The sequence below is a fragment of the Alexandromys fortis genome, unplaced genomic scaffold (assembly GCF_014885135.2).
Source record: "Alexandromys fortis isolate MF-2015 unplaced genomic scaffold, M_Fortis_MF-2015_v1.1 scaffold_53, whole genome shotgun sequence".
NCBI lineage: Eukaryota > Metazoa > Chordata > Mammalia > Rodentia > Cricetidae > Alexandromys > Alexandromys fortis.
This window is the reverse complement of record NW_026067939.1, coordinates 3,518,526-3,539,476: the sequence shown is the minus strand read 5'-3', so window position 1 is coordinate 3,539,476 and position 20,951 is coordinate 3,518,526. Positions and strand designations below refer to the sequence as shown.

Genomic DNA, 20,951 nt, shown 5'->3' with positions numbered 1-20,951 from the left:
CACAAAATTCAACTCCAAATGGATCAAAGACCTCAACAGAAACCCAGATACACTGAACCTGGGGTGTAGCCTTGAAGTCACTAGGAAGGGAAAAGATTTTTTAAACAGAACACCATTAGCACAGGCACTAGGATCAACAATTAATAACTGGAACCCTGAAACTGAGGAGCTTCTGCATGGCAAAGAACACTGTCATCCAAACAAACTGGCAGTCTCCAGAATCGGAGATGATTTTTTTTAATCAACTACACATTCAATAGAGGGCTAATATCCAAAATTTATAAAGAACTCAAAAAACTAGTTATCAAGAAAACAAGTAAGCCAGTTCAAAGTTGGGTCTAAATAGATCTAAACAGAATTCCCAACAGAGGAAACTCAAGTGCCTGAAAAGTGTTTGGCATCCTTACTTGGCAGAGAAATGCAAGTCAAAACTACTTTGAGAACCCACATCACACCTACCAGGATGGCTAAGATCAATAGAACAAGTGACCACCCATGCTGGCGAGGATGTGGAATAAAAGGAATACTCTTCCACTGCTGGTGGGAGCACAAACTTGTCAGCCACTAGGGAAATCAGTGTGGGCTTCCTCAGTAAGATGGGTTTTGGTCTACCTCAGGACCCAGCCATTACTCTTGGGCATATGTTCAAAGGATGCTCCATCCTATCACAAGGTCATGTGCTCAACCATGTGCATTGCTGCTCTATTCATAATAGCTAGAAATTCAAAACAACCTAGATATCTCTCAATCGAAGAACAGATAAAGAAAATGAGATACATCCACACAATGGAGTATTACTCGGTCATTAAAAAATGAAATTTGCAGGAAAATTGATGGAACTAGGAAAATAATCCTGAGTTAGGTATCCCAGATTCAGGAAGGCAAATATGGTGTGTGTTCACTTATATTTGGCTGTTAGCTGTTAAGTCAATAACCTAGCTATAATCTGTAGAATAAAGAGTTTAGGTATGTAGGTAGGAACTGGGGGGGGGGGGAATAGATCTCATTAGGAAGGGGAAATAGGATAGTTATGGAAGGATATGGGGAGGGCTGGATTGGGGTCTCTTCCTTCAGTTTGTTTTGTCCAATTCCAAAGTGTTAGTATTGTTACATATCATATCATATCGTATCATATCATAATATATTATAATCCCTTAGAGTCTGTTTGTTTTTTAATGAGAGACAGAAAGGAAACGGATTCAGATGGGCCATGGGGAGGAACTGGGAGGAGTAGAGGGAACAGAAACTGCAACCAGGATGTACTATGTAAGAAAAACCCCTAAACTTTATTCTACTTTTAGTTACGTGTGTGTGTGTGCGTGCGTGTGCATGCGCATGTGTGTGTGTGTGCGTGTGTGTGTATGTGTGTGTGTACATAAGTGCAGGTGCCTGCGGAGGCCAGAGACATCAGATGCCCTGCAGCTGGAGAATCAATCCAGCATCTGTGGGTCCTCCAAAGATTGCTGCTTACTCTTAATCTCTTCCCATTGCTCTACCCTCCTTTTTNTTTTTTTTTTTTTTTTTTTTTTTTTTTTTTTGAGAGACTGGATTATAATGTCCTTTAGTGTCTTTGCTTTCTTGAGTTGAGCTTGGCCAATCTACTTTCGTTTAATTCATCAACATTTTGCCATCATTTATTGGGATACTTCTGTCTCCCCTCCTCTTCTCTGATCTTCAGGAATCCTAACTGCAGATGTCAGGCCCCTTGAGTTTATAGCTCATAGCACACAAATGGTCTGCTTTCATTTTTTGAGACTTTAAGAGAAAATCTCGTTTTCACGTAAAAGCTTTTCTATTTGCTGTGTTTCCAGGTGGACTGGGCTTTTCTTGTGGGTGTCTAATTTTCCATTGGTTCAATGTACTCTTGTCTGTATTGCATTTTCCAATCTACATCTTGTTTATAGCTTACGTGACTAAACTTAACATGATGGAAATTTCCTTTATCTCTCAGCGTACGGCAAGCACTCAGGGCAACTGTTTTATCTTCTAATTTTAACATCTGTATCTTTCTGAATCATTTGAAATATTTATTTCTTATTTTATGGGCATGAGTGTTGTGCCTGAACATATGTCTGTGCATCATGTATGTGCAGTGTCCAAAGACTTAAGAAGAGGGCATCAGATCGCTTGGTACTAGAGTTACAGATACTTGTGAGATGCCAGGTGGGTGCTGGGAACTGAAGCTGGGTCCTCCGGGAGACTGGGCCAACTCACAGGCCCCTCTGGGCAGTTTCTATTCATTGATTTTTCTTTTCCTTATGAGTTCTATTCTTCTAGTTCTGTGTGTGGAAATTATGAATAAGACTTTGGACACACCAAGATACGATAGATATGGAGTAAATCTCTGAATTTGTCAAACACAAATGGACTAGATATTATTGATGTATTTATTGTCTGTATATATTATATAATATCATTGTACTTATTACACATAGTTTTCTTATGTTAGTTGTAGACTTCTTTTTTAATTTTAGACAAAAAGGGGGAAATGTAGTGATATTTCACTTGTATTTTAGTAAATAAAGCAGACAGCAGACATCGTGAATGTTACCTTGGTAGGAGCTATGTTTGGGATCTGTTTGTCTCTCAGAATCTGGGTATGTTGGTATTTCTATAGTTATGTGTGCTATCTATTCTAAGAAACAGTAGAATATCTTAGTTAGACAGTAGTGGCTCACACCTTAAATTCCATCACTTGGGAAGCAGAGGCAGGTAGATCTCCATGAGTTTGAGGCCAGTCTGATCTAACAAGCTAGTTCCAGGATAGCCAATGCTACACAAAGAAACCCTGTCTCAAAAAACAAGCAAGCAAGCAAGCAAGCAAGCAAGCAAACACACACACACACACACACACACACACACACACACACACACACACACACAAAGAATCAGCTTGTTTAGGTCTTCCTTTCGACATCTGTCAGGACCAGCTCATCATTTCATTCAGGACTAACAAGGCCCAATGATGGAATGACAGTTATGGAAGAGCCTTCTGACTGTCCTGCGCATTGCAGGTTTTCTAGTCTGTCTGGTTAAAGTAGGCTAACGCCTGGCTGAATGTGAATGTTTGATTCTTTTCTTTTCTCTCTCTTTTTTTTTTTTTTTTTGGTTTTTCGAGACAGGGTTTCTCTGTGGCTTTGGAGCCTGTCCTGGAACTAGCTCTGTAGACCAGGCTGGTCTCGAACTCACAGATCCGCCTGCCTCTGCCTCCCAAGTGCTGGGATTAAAGGCGTGCGCCACCATCGCCCGGCTGATTCTTTTCTTTACTTCTTTCAGACTGGCCTTCCCTGACTGAAGCTCCCCCACACATACATGTGGACCATTCACCTGGATCCTCCCTCTCTGGAACACTCTTCTGCAAACACTGTTTTGAGAACTGGTGCTAATCTCCTCTCCGTGGGTTCCTCGGTTCACAGAACCTGCCAGGCTTAGCCTGTCTTTCCACTCTCCCATGTCACGACCTGAAGACTTTCAGGGGGCCAAGCTACCCACTCACAGGTCCTACCCCGGCAGATGTCTCGCAACTGCTATTTTCTGTCTTTTCCTCCAGGGGTTTATTTGTTCAGATGGAAGAACAAATCCGGTCATGATGACTGGACCCTGGTGAAATGCCGACGTCTTGGAAACTCTGCATTTGGATGCTAGAGGATGAAGTTAGTAGCCGCTCATTTCCTTGCTCTGCAGCCTTGATATATTACCTAACTTCCCCCAGTCCCGGTGATTTTTCATCTGTAAAACTGGAACAATGATGTCATAAAAGTTAAAGTCCTCTTATAAAAATTGTTCCGCACAAAGCCTGGCGTTCTGCGAGCACTCTAACAACGGGGGCCATTTCGTTATCTGGATGATTGGTTGGTGTCAGACATTCCTTGCAGATGATTCCAGGTCTAAAATGTTTAGATTTTATTAATTCAAAATTAAGCTATGCTCTCAATACTTCAGTCATATGTTTGTTATATACAATTAAAAGTGACATTTATAAATAACTTCATCACTGTCAACTTTAGATTTTGTGTGCTTGTCTTTTTAACATCCACTGATTGCAGGTTAGAACAGTAGGAGTCATACGGCCACTTGAACATTCTACTGGAAAAAGAATGAGCTTTTTAAAAATTCCTTCTATTTTTCAATTTATTATTTCTCTTTTGCTTGTTTGTTGAGACAGGGTCTCATTATGTAGTCCTGGGTGGCCTGGAACTCCTCTGTGTAGACCATGCTGGCTTCAAATTCACAGAGGTTCTCCTGTTTCTGCCTCCCCAGTGTTGGGATTAAAGATATAAGCCACCAACCTGGCCAATCTGGAGTTTATTATTTCCTGAAGTGAAGTTTACATCTCTACATTCACTGTCCATCTGGTTATTATGGTCAAGGGTTTGTTTGTTTGTAAGAGGTCTATGTACTAAAAATGAGGCTGTTAGTACACTCCAAATGTTTCTAGCCTGTAATATGTTAATGATAATCTAAAAAAAATATTAGGTCGGAATTTGTCTTCTGTACTAAAAAGTGAGTGTCAACAACTGATATAAATTGGTTATGTAATTATTCAGGCTGCAAGAGGGTTTTCCATCACAAAATTTTAAATTATTATTAACAATACACTGTGCACTTGGAACCAATTTTAAAGGTTCATCGTGCCCACTAATTTGCTTTCTTTGTATCCAAGCAATACTTAAAATAAACAAACAATCATGACAATCAGTAAACAGTTCTTTGAAAATGTGCCCTCTTTGTTGCATGGCAACTATTGATCCTATTATGTGTGTGTGTTTTACATGCTCTAAAATAATTAAGCAAGGCACAGATTGCTATCTACTTTTTCAAAATGTTAAAAGCATTTAAGTTATTAAGTTTATTCTAATTTGTGCATTATATATTTGTAAAGAGAACATTTCATGCCTACGCAAAGGCACAGTGACCCAAGAAAGGGATGACAATGTCATATCAGTGATTCTCCTTTCTCATGAGAGGACTTTTAGGGAACTTTTTATTCACAGCCTTAATAGCTAACACAGTCAAGACATTCTTATCATTCTCCGGCTTTACTGGCCTGAGCATGATTTACTGCTGGTTAAACAATAACCATTTATTAAGGCATGCTGTCCTCTCAACAGAATGAGACACCCATTTTCACTACAGGAGATTATACACGCCGGGGCCATCTGTGAGACAAGCATAATGTCCTGGAGACATGGCAAGCACTTAAGAAGAACGGTTACAATATGACGCAGGATTCTTTTCACCATGGAATTAACTTTGTAGAAAGCAAGAACACTGATTTTTTTCCTTAATGTCAGATGCTAGGCTTAGCTTAATCTCTGAGCAGAAGAACCAGAGTGAGGCATAAAGACCCTTTTGCAATGGGATGTACTTAAAAACCCCAGTGGGATTGGGAGTGTGGAGAGCATCTCAGGGAAAGGCAGGAACGTTCATGCCATTATTAACATTCTAAGATGAAGATCTCAGGGGGTGGAGAAAATAATTGTCGTATCTCCATCCGGGTTAGCTCCACCACAACAATCTCAGAGTTAAAGCACGGGGCATTTTGAGAATGTCTCATAATAAATATCCACAAACCGTTCTTCAAAGAGCTGCTTTCATCTCAAGTTCTGTGGCCATAACTGCCTACTGTTCTAGGTCTTCACCACAGTGCCCAAACTATTCTAACATCTGCTGCTAAAGGACATTTTGGACTATTTGTCTGATAGTTTTGGTGGTGCCGGAATGGAGCCCAGAGCCTGGCACTTGCCGGAAGATCATCTTTTTGAGTATTTAGATATTCAAATGATAAGGATCGGGGAAACAAATAAGAATAGGCCATCTAACTAAGCACATCAAATGTTATCAAAAATTAGAAGCAGGCGCCTTCCACAAGCAAGACAAGGTCAGCTATATGGGGTGACCCGGGGCAACTGCAGCCCATAGGCTCAGATTTTACGCCCCATCCCCCCATGTACACTGTGCTTAACAGGGATATTCTTCTTGACACAGGGTCTCATCATTCCAGGCTGGCCTCCAAGTCATTTCTTCCTGCCTCAGCCTTATCACTGGGTTAGCAGGTGTGTAACACCACACCCAGATGAGCATCTGGTAGCCTTAATCTAGCTAAGGACAAGGGGGAAGGCACTGGTTTACAGTGCGCTAGTGCTGGTTGAGGATGTTTGGAAACTGGGAACGGAAGGGACAAATTTAGAATCTAGCAGAGCGTGAATGGTTTCGATATGCTGGGTGGCACAGTGCAGGACTGTAAGAGGAAGCAATGGCTTGAAGGGGGCTGAGGTGGCAAGTAATAGGACCCAATCCTCAACGAGAACACGAGAGTGGCAGAACAAATTACACAGAGCACAGCCGTACTGCGTGGACTTCAGCAGAAAGCTCCAGTTCTGGAGAACTTTTAAGTCAAAGGACGACAGTGCACCGAGGGCTGGGTACAGTTCAGGGGTCGGGCTTTGCCTAGCAGCACATGGTCTTGGATTCCAAACCTAGTGCCACCCCCAGTTTGCCGCATCAAGTGTTGAAGCTGAGGGAGAAGCCCTGTGCTGGGTACAAGACACCAAGGGAGGAGAGAAGAGCGGAGAGGCCAAGGCTCCAGCCCAGGGTGGTTCCAGGCATCAGAGGAGTACTAAAATGTGTGGCAGGGAGGGTTTCCTCACCACTCCATTGCGATAGGGCTGTGCATGTGGAGAAAGTGGGTACTAACAGCTTAAGAGGCGTGGCTTGCTCTATTAGGATGTATTTAAGTTGTTCATTGTTGAAACCCTGAAAAATACAGCAAAGTTCAAAGACAATAGTGTACATTTTTCATGCTCTGAGAGCAAATGGTTCTTAGTGGTAGACAGAGACATGCTCACTTATTTAACCCTGCCAGAGTAAACTGGTCAAATTTTCTTTTTTTTTTCATATTTGATCGTATTTTATTTTATTTTTTTAAATTTATTTATTTATTAAAGATTTCTGCCTCCTCCCCGCCACCACCTCCCATTTCCCTCCCCCTCCCCCGGTCAAGTCCCCCTCCCCCGGTCAAGTCCCCCTCCCTCATCAGCCCAAAGAGCAATCAGGGTTCCCTTACTAGACCTAGATGGAGGTGGATGGTCCTTGGTCAAATTTTCTTAACTGATAATTTTAAATCACATCTATTCTCTTATCTTAGAAGCAAAGAAGTGAGAATTATTAGTATTTCTATTCTTTAACAAATATGATCAAATACAGATTCTGACACTAGATGGAAAAAAGTAAATATTTAAAGATTAAAATTATGGTTTTTTGTGTAAGAACCGAGAAAATCCTAACATTATAAAATTTCAATTTCTATTTTTTATTTTTCCTTTTTATTTCGTATCATATTGCCTAATATTTTGGAAAATGCATATGTCTTAAGTATATTTGGAATGGGAAATTCCAAATGGAACCAGAAGTATTCAGAGTAGCAATGAAATCTATCTGGACCAGCTTCTGGCAGAAGGACAGAGTGTTTCTAAAGCAGACAAGACACGCGCTGATGAGAGCCAGGGTCACCTTCTCTCTCCAGCTCTCGTCGCTCAGCAGCTTCTGTCTCAGGGTTTCCTGCATCTGCTCGATGCTCTTCTGATGGGCAGCCAGCATCAATTCCCTGAAAGCCACAAAACTGACAGATAAGACAGGACTCCCGCCTCGTGATCCTCCCCAGCTGCAATGCCTGTCTCAGAGGCTATTCTCCCACAACATAAGAAGCATACACGCTTTAACAATTTAACATTGCTTTGGATTGAAATCCCAGAGTCACCTCGGCCCCGTCCTTTCCTCTGCTTCATCACATCCATTCACGAGCCACTGGCCAGAAGAGAAGCCTGGACAATTTAAAAACTGAAGTCAAGGGCTAAGGAGGTGCTTTCCACACAAGTGTGGAGACCTGAGTTCAGAGCCTCAGAGCCCACAGCATGGCAGCATGGGTCTATAGTATCAGAATTCCTACAGCAAGATGGGAAGCAGACACAGCATCCCAGAATCCCGTGAGCCTGTTAGCCTAGTATGTGCAGGATGAATAAAAGATGCAGGCTCAAACATGGTGGGGGGTGAGGTGCAATACCTGAGGTTGTCCTCCATCTGTGTGCAATGGCATATGCATATGTGCACGTGCACACACACAGACACACCCTTCACACTATGCACACATGATTTAAAACAATCCCTGAAGTCATATCAAGTATCTTTTCAATCACACTACAATAAAATTAGAAATCAGTAGGAAAAATTTCAACACTATGCAAACAAGAGAATGTTAAATAACTTATTCTTGAACAACAATGAATAAATTGAACGTTTTCCATTTCTTGAAGCAAATAAGAGTGGAGACACACATATCAAAGCTACGTGATGGGGCAAAACAGCGTCGAGAGGCAAGTTCACAGTAATCAGTGACTATGAACGAAACAGAAGATACACAGCCTCTGGCTGCATGTCACAGAACTGACAAACCAAACAAAAATTAGAAGGAGAAAGATAATAAATATCAGAATATAAGACAATGAAGGAGATAATGAAAATACAGCCATAGTTTGCTTTCTCTTGCTAGGATGACTACAAGCCAGAGTAACTCGGGGAGTAAAGCGTCTACTTGATTTAGACCCTAGCCACAGTCAGCACTGAGCGAAGCCAAGGCAGGGACCTGGAGTCAGGAACTGAATCAAAGACCATGGAGCAACATTGGTTTATTCTCCACGGTCTGTTTAGTTTACATTCTCCTACAACCAGTGCCACCTGCCCAGGAGTCACACCACCCACACCAGTTATTAATCAAGAAAATGCAGGGCTTGATTCAAGGTGGTGGTAGTCGTGAGGCTGCGGGCAGGTACAAGGAGCCTGAGAAACCCACGGAGGCATCAAGGGGAAATTAGGTGGCAGGTGCTAGACCTGCAGATCTATGCAGCACTACCTCCAAAACAACGAAAAATGATAGGTCTTAAAAGAAAAAAAGAAAGAACGAAAGAAAGAACGAAAGAAAGAAAGAAAGAAAGGAAAAGAAAAACAAAAAGAAAAAAGAGAAGAAAAGGAACAGCCCAGACAGGAATTTACTGAAGAGAGCCTCTAAAGGTTGTGGTACAGATGCTGAAGGGTCGCTCTCCACAGTTGATGGCTTCTGGTGGGAGTGGGAGTGGAGGAAACCTCGGTTTTCTCTAAGGGACTGGCCACTGGGAGTTTGACCACGCTCCAATGAGCATAGGGGAAACATAAATTGGATTTAATGTATTTTTCTTTTTAGTGGGGTGGAGTGGGGATACAAAAGTGGGGGAGTGGGCCTGGAAGGCATGGGAAATGAGTGTGGTTGGGGGGCATTGTATGAAATTCCCAAATAATTAATAAAAATACTATGTTGGAAAAAAGGAAAAGAGAAAAGAAAATGCCCCACAGACTTGATTAAAAGCCTGTATGAGAGAGGCAGTTTTTTTCTATTGAGGTTCCCAGTTGGCCTGATCTTGTGTCAAGTAAAGAAAAACCAAATCAACTCGAATACCAAAGATCAAAATACGAAGAGCTGAGGACTGGATGGCTTGGCGGTCAAAGCGCATACAGCTCGCAGAGGCCCGTGCTGGCTCTTAGCCCCACCTGTGGCTTGCAACCACCTGGAACTGCAGCTCCTCAGGATCCAGCATCTGCTTCTGCTCCCCAGAGTGCCTGCGACTTAAGTCACACACCTCTACCCCGAAAAAAAGGCCTTAAAAAATCAGATGCGGTCAGCAAACTCTTTTAATTCCAGCATAAACAGATAGATCTCTGTGAGGTCAAGGCCGGTCTTGTTTACATAGCAAGTTCCAGGACAGCCAGGGACACGTAGTCCCTAACTCAAATAAATAAATAAAAATCAGAGATGAAAAGAGACATTGCAATGGATACCACAGAAATGGATAATTTTCTGAACCTATACACTTTACCAAGGCTGAACCATAAAGCAGAGGAAAGCCGAAGAGATCAATAACAGGCAATGAAACTGAATCTGTGATTTAAAAACAGTCTCCAATCAAAGAATAGGCCAAGAAAATTGAACTGCCGAGTTCCACCACACATTTAAAGAGGACTGATGTCTAGTTCTTCCTCAACGAGTCCACAAAATGGGACGAGTATGAGATAATCTCTCCAGCCACAGCCAGCGATGCCAGCCTTATCCTGTTGTTACCCCAACCACACAAGAACACTCAGTTCTAACAGGTTAATTACCTATGAACATAGATATAAAAATCTTCAACAAAATATTAGAATATATAAAAAAATATTATCATTATTCATAAGAGTTAAGCATATGTAAATCAGTAAGCAAAAAAAAATCAAAATGAAGGACAAAAACTATTTGATCACCACAATTCATTAAGAATGCCTTTGACAATGGGTTTTTGATCCTACTGCACCTATTGGTTCTGTGGGAGCCTAGGCAGTCTGGATGCTCACCTTACTAGACCTGGATGGAGGTGGGTGGTCCTTGGACTTCCCACAGGGCAGGGAACCCTGATTGCTCTTTGGGCTGACGAGGGAGGGGGACTTGATTGGGGGAGGGGGAGGGAAAGGGGAGGCGGCGGTGGGGAAGAGACAGAAATCTTTAATTAATTAATAAATAAATAAAAAATAAAAAAGCAAATAAAAATATGATGGAGGAAGGTCATTGGTTAAAAAATAAAAAAAAAGAATGCCTTTGATAAAATTAAACATTCAACAGTAAACAAGTTGGGTAAAGAACATATATACTTCAACATAGCAATGGCAAATATAATAAGCTAGCATATAATTTGTATTTCATGAGAAAAGGCTAAAAGTGTTCTCTCATAGTACCTAGAACAAGACCGTCACTTGTATTCAACACAGTACTGAAAGCCCCAGGCAGAATGATCAAGCAAGGCAAAGAAATGAAAGCATCTGAATTGGAAAAGAGGATGTCAAACTGTCGCTATTGCAGATAACATGGTCTAATATATAGAAAAACTCAGACTCCACCAAACACCTATGGGAATTAATAACACAAGTTTAGCAAAATTGCAGGACACAGAATGTAAAAGTTAGTGCTGTTAAATGCCCATAGCAAAAACAGACATCAAGAGAGTTACCCTATTTTCAGTAACTATAAAAAATTAAATGCATGGGAGTAAATCTAACCAAAGGGGTGAACAATCTCTACAATGAAAACTATACAAAATAGTATTTAAAAATTGAAAAGACACAATAAATCAAAATACATCCTGTGTTTATAGACTGGATGAATCAATACTATCAAAATGTACATATCACCAAAAGTTGTCTTATAGATTCATTACAATCTATAACAAAGACCTTCTTCAGAGAACCAGGGAAAACAACCCTGAACAATGAAACTACTAGAAGAAAATGTAGAGGAAACTTTTAGGATATATGAATGGGCAAGGTCTTTTTTTGTGTGTGTGTATGTGTGTGTGTGGCAAGACCAGAATATCACAGTCAAAAATACAAAGTAAGAACTGACACATGGGATTATGACACAGCACAAAACGTGTGCAGAGCAGAGGAAGCAGCTTTCAGGGTGAAGAAGCAGCACACATCATGGGAGGCCATGCTGGTAAACCACACATCAGATAGGGAGTGGATATCTAGATAGAAGGAATTCAAATAACAGCAAAAGCCAACCTGATAAAAAATGTACAGTAGACACGTCTGAAAAGAAGACGGGCAAGTGCCTCAACAGGCGTGTGCACAGTGCTCAATCCCACCAGCCCCCAGGAATGCAGATGGAAGCGGATGTGAGCTATCAATGTGTCCCCATGAGAACGGGCTGTTACAGAAGAAAAGGAGAAGAGGGAGCCCTTTCTCAGTGTTGCTGGGAATGTAAATCAGTGTTGCCATTTTGGAGAACAAGATGGAAGGTCCTTAAAAAAAAAAAAAAACTAAAAATAGAAGCACCATATGGTCCAGCTCTCATTGCTGGGTGTATATCCAAGGGAGGGGGACCAGTGTGTCAAAGAGATGTCGGCACTCCCATGTACACCACAGCAATAGCCAAGAAATGGAAAGAGGCTAGCGTCCATCACATGACCACAGAAAGCCTGGCATTGAAACACAATGGACAGTAGTGACCATCCGTGACAAGGTGGCTAGAACTGGAGATCGCTGTGTTAAGTGAAATAAGGCAGGCACATAAAGACAAGAGCTGCATGACTCCACTCATGTGTGGGTTACACAACCTTGATCTCAGAATCTGAGGACAGAGTAGTGGTTACCAGGGGCGCGAGAGGCCAGGAACTGAAAGGGGGAGCAACACTCGGTCAGTGGTGATGACGGATTGCTGAGCAGCAAGAGGGTCTGGGGTGCTAATGTTAATTGTGTGCCGCATTGCAGAAAGCTGGACCAAAGGATTCTGAAGAGCTTCATCAGGACGTGATCAATATTGGAGGAAATTGCTATGCTTAACCTAGCCACACGTCTAAAGTCAGTTAAGAAGGTACAGTCGGTTCTCCTCTAAGATCATGGTCTCACTAGTCACATAGTTGGCTAAAGTTACTGCACCAGGCATGGTTTCCCACCTGTTAAGACAGCCTTCAGTTCAGATCTCATTTTCAGCAAGACAGAAGCCCTAGAAAATCTGGGAGGCTCTGCCCAGTTTCTAGTGCTGTGACCAGAGGCTCGAGGAGGATGAAACACATCCTCATCCAATAGCAGACACACACTGCCCGCCTGCTCCTCTCTCCGGGGATGCAATAGTTCTTCTAAATTCATAGAAATACGTCCACACAATTCTCTCATTGTCAGAAGCAATGAAGAGAGAGAGCAAATGGCTGAGGTGATATGTTTCACAAGTGGGCACGCTCGTGCACGGCAAGGCTTTCTATGTTGTAGCGTGCTGCCTTTCTTTAGCAGGCTTCTCAAGGGAGCTGCTGCTGACTGTCTAACCCTCTAGCCCGCAGTCTCACCAGATCCCTTCAAATGAACACTTTTAGTGTTGACACAATAGGCAAATGAGGATGTACTTGCAATTAAGGGTATTTACTTTAAAAAGCTAACTTTTTAATTCTCAGTCCCCAAAGAAAATGAGACTCCAATTTCTTATATAAATGCAAAATTTTAGATTTCCTTAATTATAGTTAAAAATGTAGCTGCAAACAAACGTCAAACCAGAATGCCAAAACAACAGCTTTAAGTCCCATTTCACAAGTTGTTCTTTTAGAGATGTCTTCACGTTGTCAATCAAAGAGATAATTTTGATTTTGCCACAGCTCCTGCCTCCATTAAAAACAGTAAGTGTGTGGTCGCAGAAGTTGGGCAAGTGAGTTGTTCTCAAAACTGTCGATGGATAGCAAACCAGAGACAATGGTGAGACTGTGAGAAAATTTTGCTCCATTACTGAAGATAGCACAGCACTTCTCTTGGTAACTCTATGCTCTGACAATGACGTCACAGTGGAAGCACCCCAAGGGTTAATTATTTTACATCTTAGAAACAACACAGGGGATACTGAGTTCAACAGCTACCTGCTGAGTACCTACATGGGTAACAGTAGACTATGAAATGATGATTTAGGAAGGCAGTGGTCTAAGAAAAGATGAAACAGAAGAAATAATACTTCAGAGTGTCTGTAACAGACAAGGCGAGAGCTAGATGCTTTAGCTTCCACAAAAAGTTAGCTGGTATTAGTACACCCAGTTTGCACACAAGGAAAGGGGTTAACATGGTTGGGTTGCCCAAGCTTGACAATGGCCACGCTGCGATGTAAATCTGTGTTTGCCCAACTCAAAAGCACAAAGGCCTTATTTTACCACCGAATTCCTTACTATTGTTGTTGTTTGAGACAGGGTCAAACTATGTAGCTCTGCTTGGCCTGGCCTGGCTTGCAGTGATCCTCCTGCCTCAGCCTCCTCCATCCTGGGATTACAGGTGTGTAGCACTATGGCTGGCTATGAGTCTTTTCAGTTTATATAATATTAAATATATCTATTCACTTTCCTTTGCTTCTAAGTATTTTTGGATTTGTTCCTGAAGGGTGAATCTTTATCACACTGTTGACAATGTAAATCATGTATATGTAGACTAATCCTCAGAGGAGGATTGCAGGAACATTTAAAACAGTGGTTCTCAACATGTAGGTCATGACCCCTTTGGGGTTACATATCATAACAGATATCCTGCATAACAGATATTTACATTATGATTCATAATAGTAGTAAAATATAGTTATGAAGTAGCAATGAAATAATTTTATGGTTGGGGTTACAACATGAGGAACTGTATACAACAGGGTCGCAGCATTAGGAAGGTTGAGAACCACTGATGTAAAAGATAGGACGAGCTCAACCACTGTGGCCAACAGCGTTTGCCTCATTAACCCCACATCATTGAAAACAGGGAATCCTAGACAGCATAAGAATTCTTCAGATGACCAAGGTTCTAAACCAAAGACTTCTGAAGTTGTTGTTGTTGTTTTTTTTAAATCTATTTCACAGTACCTTTTTGAGGATTGTAATTCTGTGCAGTCTCTATAGAATACATAACTGCTTTCAGACAATGGGCAATCATTATGCTCACTGGTTATTAACCCATATTATAAAGATAGGGAGGACATTTCTGAAGTTATTGACATACCTACGGCCATCAGTATATACTTCTAATGTATCTCTAATAGACACTATAATGTTTGTCTAAGTTATAGTGATTTTGAAGGTTCTCTGTCCATACACAAGTTTCCTTTCTGCTTATGCATGTTCAATTTTCCAGCATTTATTCCTTTAATAAGTCTGGTTTGTTTACATTTCTTGCTTATAAGGTTGCAGCTTCTAATATGCTATTCAATCATGAAATGAAGAAGAAAATATACAATATTGAATACTATATAATCATGAAATGAAGAAGAAAGGAGTTGATGAAGAGTAGGTAGGCACAAAAACATCACTGCAAGAATCAGGTTACTGGTATCTCAAAGAGAAGGAATGTGGGCGACGTTAGCTCTGAGCTGGTATTTGGAGGAGTAGAAATAAAACCAACCCATGAAGCACCAGACATAAGCCTTGTTTCTTAGGGAATCGTGAAGATCTGCTAGCCTGCAGTACACTCAGATGACTCCCATAGTCTACCACTCTGTTGCGGAGAAAGAGTTCTGAGCAACAAACCCAATTACCTAATTAAATATGCCTGCTATCTACTGCTGCAGCCCTACCCTAGATTTATTCTCAGAAAATAGCTATAATTATGATGAAGAACTAAAAACAAAATCATAAAATTATAAATAGTACTAAACATTAACAAAAACTTTTAATCAGATTAAAACAATAGGAGAGAGCCTGGCAAACTGAATTCAACCACTGCACCTGCATAAAATTGAAGGAGAGAACCAGTTCCACAAAAGTGTCCTCTGACCTCCATATGTACGCTGTGGCATGTGTGACAACACACGCGTATACGTGTGTGCGCGCGTGCATGCACATGCACGCGCACACACACACATGCACATACACACACACCAAAAGCAACAAATACAATTTCTTTTAAATTATATAATAATAAAGGTAGACAATCAATCATCAGCTTCCTATGTGCAGAGAATAATAAAAAGTAAAAGTTTCTGTCCTCATATGGCATGTATTATCCTAAAATGAAAAATTAGACCACTACATGTAAAAAGGAATACTCTCTATGTCCCAATCTAAACGTCAACAGGGAAAAACCAAATGTTATGCTATCTGTTAGAAATACAAGTGAAACAAAAGGGTTCTGAAAGAATGAGAGAAGACATTCTCAGCGAATTAAAACATGAAAGAAAGCAGAGCTGAAATGTTCTTACGGAAGAGGCTCGTGTAAAGATGCCGAATGATGAGAACGAAAGCGCCTTGAGAGTCTGGCCGGCACGCCTGCAGCACCATTAATTCCACCTGGACGGAAACCTTGGAAAGATCGCTAGAGGGGCAGTGAGAAGGAGGAGCCGGCAAGATGGAAAAGGGATAAAAAGCAAACAAACATTTTAATGCTAAAAATAGAACTCACCAAGTTTTCGGTGAGGTTACAAGTCTTTACGAATGATCAGATTTGAGTACAATTCTGACAGTAAAGCCAGCTGATGCCATCTCTGCTTTGGCTACCTGGTAAGCTGAGATCCAGCCTAATCACTTGAAAGTGAGGGACCGAATTTACACGTGAAATAGGCCCTTAGTCCTGACCTTGCTGTTATGATAACACATTGATGTTTCAAATATATATTGAATACTTATTTAAGGATAAATTATCTTTAAGGCATTATTCTTGACTGCACCTTTCATTTTTCAGAGTTAAAATTTCTTCCTGTGTCCGATGCAGGAGAGTTTTAGTCATTTCTAGCTCATTTTCCGCAAGGTTGATCCTTCTTTTTAGATCTTCCCCTTGCCTTTCTTTGGTGGTCAGCTCTTCCTGTAGAGTTTTATATAGTTGCTGACAAGTCAGTAAGGAGTCTTCTTTCTCTTTGAGTAGCCTGCTGTGCCTAAAAGGGATAGGAAACAAAGGGTCACAAGCATACGTTACATACTATGATTTTACATTTATACTATGGTTTATATTTGTACCATGACTTTATAGTTTGGAGAACTTTCATCATAATTGTAACTTAAAAACAGATGTGAAGAATATGAATATTTCCATGACGTTAAGTTTTTCCCATCGTGGTAACTAATTTCATTGTCATCTTGGCTGGATCGAGAATGATCACAGATTCTGAGTGTGTCTATAACGGTGTTTCTGGAAAGGTTTAGCAAGGAGGGAAAACTCACTTTGAATACAAGCAAAGCCATTCCATAGCCTGGGTCCAGACTGAATAAAATAAAGAGGAAACTGAGCTCCCATAATTCACTGTTCTCTACTCCCTGACTGGAAGGACGAATTAGTTGCCTCATGCTTCTGTACCGAAATTACCCTGCCATAACTGGCTGTATTCTTTTCAAAAATGAGCCAAAACAAACCCCTGCATCCTTTTTTTTTTAAGTACTGTGCTCAAAACAGTGAGAAAATTAACAGAAAATTGGTGCCAAGGAGTGAGGTAAACAGACCACGTGGTTCTTAGGACTTAAGAACTGGTTTGTGGGAAGACCGTGGAGTAGTTTGGAAGTTGGGGTGAGGGAAGCCTGTGACTGCTGTAACCAGAGTGAAACTGACTGTTACTAGTTGAAAACCAGAAGATTGGAATGCCGAGCGAGAGAAGTGCAGGAGTGGAGCCCTGAATTGTCTCAGACAAGTGTCTCAGAGAACAAGGAATCCTTTGGGAACTTAGCTGGGGGCATTCATGTTATATTCTGGAAAAGAACATGGCTTCCCTCATGTCCTGAGAACTTGAGGGAGACTGAATTCAAAACCAAAGAGCATCTTTGTTTGGTGGAGAGTATGAGAGGATGGGACAACGTTCAGGCTGGGCCGTGGTTACTGCTCACTGCCCCTACCCAGGTCTACAGAGACAGGCAGTGACAAGCAAGGCGGAATGATAGGAAAAACACGCAGCTTGGTGAAGAAACTGTCAGTTTAAAGCTATTGACAAGGCAAGTGCAGCCCAAACAGTTGTAACTGTTTGAGATTCAGACCGTTCAAAAGAAGCCTCAAACTGTGTCAGTGGGAAATGGAAAAGGCATCCCCACCACCAGAGGCTTTGACTTGTGAAAGCACATATTCACATAAAAGGGAGGCTGAACTGAGAGGGCCCCTGATGGGATTCCTGATTTGAAAACAACAGTCTTGGAAAGCGCCACTCAGATGCAGAAATGTTACGATAAAAGAGGTTGGTAGCAGAACCAAGCAGTGCCATCTACCTGGTACTGGTACAGGGCTCCCAGGGAGGCATGGACACTTTCTCCAAACAATCCAGAAAGCTGCTGAGGCTAGGCAATGCATGGGAAGGTCCTAGTCCCTGCAGGGAATCCCTGAGAGGCTATGGGTAACCTTGTGAAGGTAATGCCAATTGCAATGGAGATCACATGGCATTGAAGTCGCCAGGATCATGGGGTACCTGATGAGGAAAGCTACAGGCGTAGCAAGGAGGAAGCCCAAGAGAAAGGCTTCCTGTACTGCAAACTTGGGGGACAGGAGCTGTGCAAGGTCACCAGAGCCCAGACAGTCCTGTCAGAAGCCTCAGATGGGTGGGTGGAACTGTAGCATTTGGTGTCTGTGTTGATGGGTTTGACTTGCTTTGGACAGATCTTACCTTGCTAAAAACCACTCCTCCCCTTGGGATGGGAAGCTTACTCTGTGGTGTTTTATGGTAGGAGTGCTGCCTGTTTTTTTTTTTTTTTTTTTTTTTTTTTTTTTTTTTTTTTTTTATCTTATATAGCTCATTTAAAGAGACTGCCTCGGGTCTCAGCAGAGACTTTGGATTCTGGAGCAGTGTTGGGTTGTTTAAAGGGCCGGGTCTGCACCCCGACATGAAAATGAGACTCCAGGAGCCAGGTGGAATGCTATGACTTTGTAAAGTTTGGACGTCAAGTTGACAAGGGGTGGGGCTGTGACTGTTCATCTTCATGTCAGCTTGGCAGGATTTAGGATCAGCATGGAAATCCTTCCTTCCTATAAGGCTGTTCCGAGAAAGGGCTAACTGAAGAAGAACTACTCTGAAAACAAACAGGTGACGGTTCTCACAGGCTGGGGTTTGGACTGAAAGAAAAGGAGAACGCAAGTTGGAGGCTGTCTTTCTCTCCCTGTTTCCTGACAACGCCCACCTCGTCCACCTCGGCCACGCAGTGGTGTTCGTCCCTTAGGTTGCTTTGTCGGTTGTTTGTGTTGCAGCAAAGAGAGAAGTAGTGACACCAGAGTGGGCAGAGACAGAAACCACGGACGACAGAGAGACCAGGAGGTCCAAATTAGGTGTCACATATATAAGCAAGGAAACAATAGGCAACTGCGTTCTCAATGAAATGACTTAGAAATAAAATTTAAATTCAGTTATTAAAATGTTAATTACAAATTTGCAATATATACCTTGACTCAGAAATGACAGACTCGAACTTCAGTTTTCTAAGTTCTCTTTGACAGTTATCAGCGTCATTAGACTTTTTCCTAGGACAAAAGTATTTGCAATAGTTAAAAATGTATTATTTCAAAAGAAAATGTTTTTTCTATATCTTAAAGTCTTTATATTATTATTATTAAAACATGCACTTAACCAAATTACTGCTTATTTGACTATATTTTTTTTATTATTATGTATACTGTGTTCTGCCTGCATGTAAGCCTGAACACCAGAAGACAGTATCAGATCTCATTACAGGTGGTTGTGAGCCACCATGTGGTTGCTGGGAATTGAACTCAGGACCTCTGGAAGAGCAGCCAATGCTCTTAACCACTGAGCCATCTCTCCAGCCTCCTATTTAACTGTATTTAACTAAGAAGGATACAGTCTGAACATTATCAAACAAGCCCACGACAGAACAAACAAGATGGTATCAACACTGAAAACTGGTCAGAAGGGAAGGGAGTCTAGGGGACAGAGTGACTCTTGGAATGAGATGACCCTATAGAGTCAGGGTGCTTCTTACATAACTGTAAGCCTGGGGACAGTCTCCGTGAGAACCAGGCAGGGGAATGAAACCTCTGGCAGGAAGTGCCAGTCTTCCTGGCCTGAAGAACCAGAGGAAAACGTTCTGAGCAACTTAGCTGCTGGGAAGTGAAGGGCTAAGCCTGGATTGCTTGGGAAAGAGAGTCCCCAAACAAACTCCGCTAGTCTCTGGTCTTCAAGCGCAAAGGGCAGGTCCGACACAGCCCAGGAGGAGATTAATAACTGAAATGAAATGGAGCTGCTGCCCTAGAGACAATCTGCAGTGTGACACCGACCGAGTTACTTGCCCATGCAGTGGTACCGCCCCTACGGTACCACTATGATCGTTAAAAAGTAATAAGCTGAGTGTTCCAGAGCTTGTGTCGACTTGACACAGCTGGGGTCATGTGTCCTGAGTTCCTGGGCTGACTTCCCTTTATAACGGACTGTACACAGCAAACTCAAATAAACCCTCTTCTCCACAAGTCATTCTCGGCCATGGTGTTTATCAACAGCAGTGGAAAGCAAACGAGGACACTGCTTGAGATCAGACCATGAAACAAGAAGACATGCATAGCGACAACATAATGCTACCAGGCCATTTCCTGCCTGCCAGATAAAAAATCCACACACGGCATCACCCCAGTGCTGGGAAAATCAGAACGCTAACAGTTATACATTCACAGGAGCAGAAGTTCCGAGAACAGGGTGTCCAGTTAGAGATTCACAAACCAGTCATCGAGACAGTCAAAGTTCACTGTGGCCCAGACTGTTAATAAAGTATAAGCATGGTATAAAGGTCCATAAATTAGGAGGCAGATTCTGTACTACCGTTTTAGACACACAGGGGTTCCCTCTCCACGTCTATGGCTTTGTGTTCTGAAGTCTGTTACCCTACGACAGTTAAAAAGTAATAAGCTGAGCGTTCCAGAACTAATTAGTTTTCAACTGCACACAATTCTGACTACCGTTATGAAATCTGTTGTCCCATCCCATCCCACCAAGGGCACTCGTCACTTTGTCCTGTGTGCTCACACTATCGATTCTATCCATCTTCCGCTCTCTTGGTCCCACTCAGATGTCAGATCCACTATGGTGTTGATCACAGTGGCTGCTCGTAAGGCATCTTTACCTAGCAGCCTGGGACCATGTCACAGCGTCAGCATGCTTCATCAGGCAGGCCTTGGAAGTATCTCATAAGACAGCGAACACAGTACAACAGGCTAGGAAATGTAGCTCATTCCTATAACTTTCACTATATTATAACTCTATTTTCCATTATTTATATTACCTTGTGCCTAATATATAAATTAAACTTTACTTTTTTAAAATTTATGGGTGCACAGGTGTGGTAGTTTGAACGAGAATGGGCTCTATAGGTGTAGTTGCCTGAATACTTGGCCCCTAGGTGGCGGGATTGTTTGGGAGGAATTGGGAGGCACAGTCTTGTTAAAGGAGGTGTGTTGCTGGGGGTGAACCTTAAGGTTTCAAA

General features: G+C 41.9%; 1 protein-coding gene across 4 annotated transcripts in view; it reads right to left on the bottom strand.

The window, feature by feature from the left end:
• The window catches only part of Lekr1 (leucine, glutamate and lysine rich 1), a 118,647-nt gene that overhangs the window by 19,503 nt on the left and 78,193 nt on the right, over positions 1-20,951 (bottom strand). For all 4 annotated transcript variants that reach the window (XM_050147479.1, XM_050147482.1, XM_050147480.1 and 1 more), the window contains exons 8-10: positions 18,904-18,981; positions 16,226-16,429; positions 7,513-7,606 (exon numbers count right to left, since the gene is read on the bottom strand). In XM_050147479.1, the coding sequence (XP_050003436.1) occupies positions 7,513-7,606; positions 16,226-16,429; positions 18,904-18,981 (376 nt within the window). The remainder of the gene's footprint in view (positions 1-7,512; positions 7,607-16,225; positions 16,430-18,903; positions 18,982-20,951) is intronic.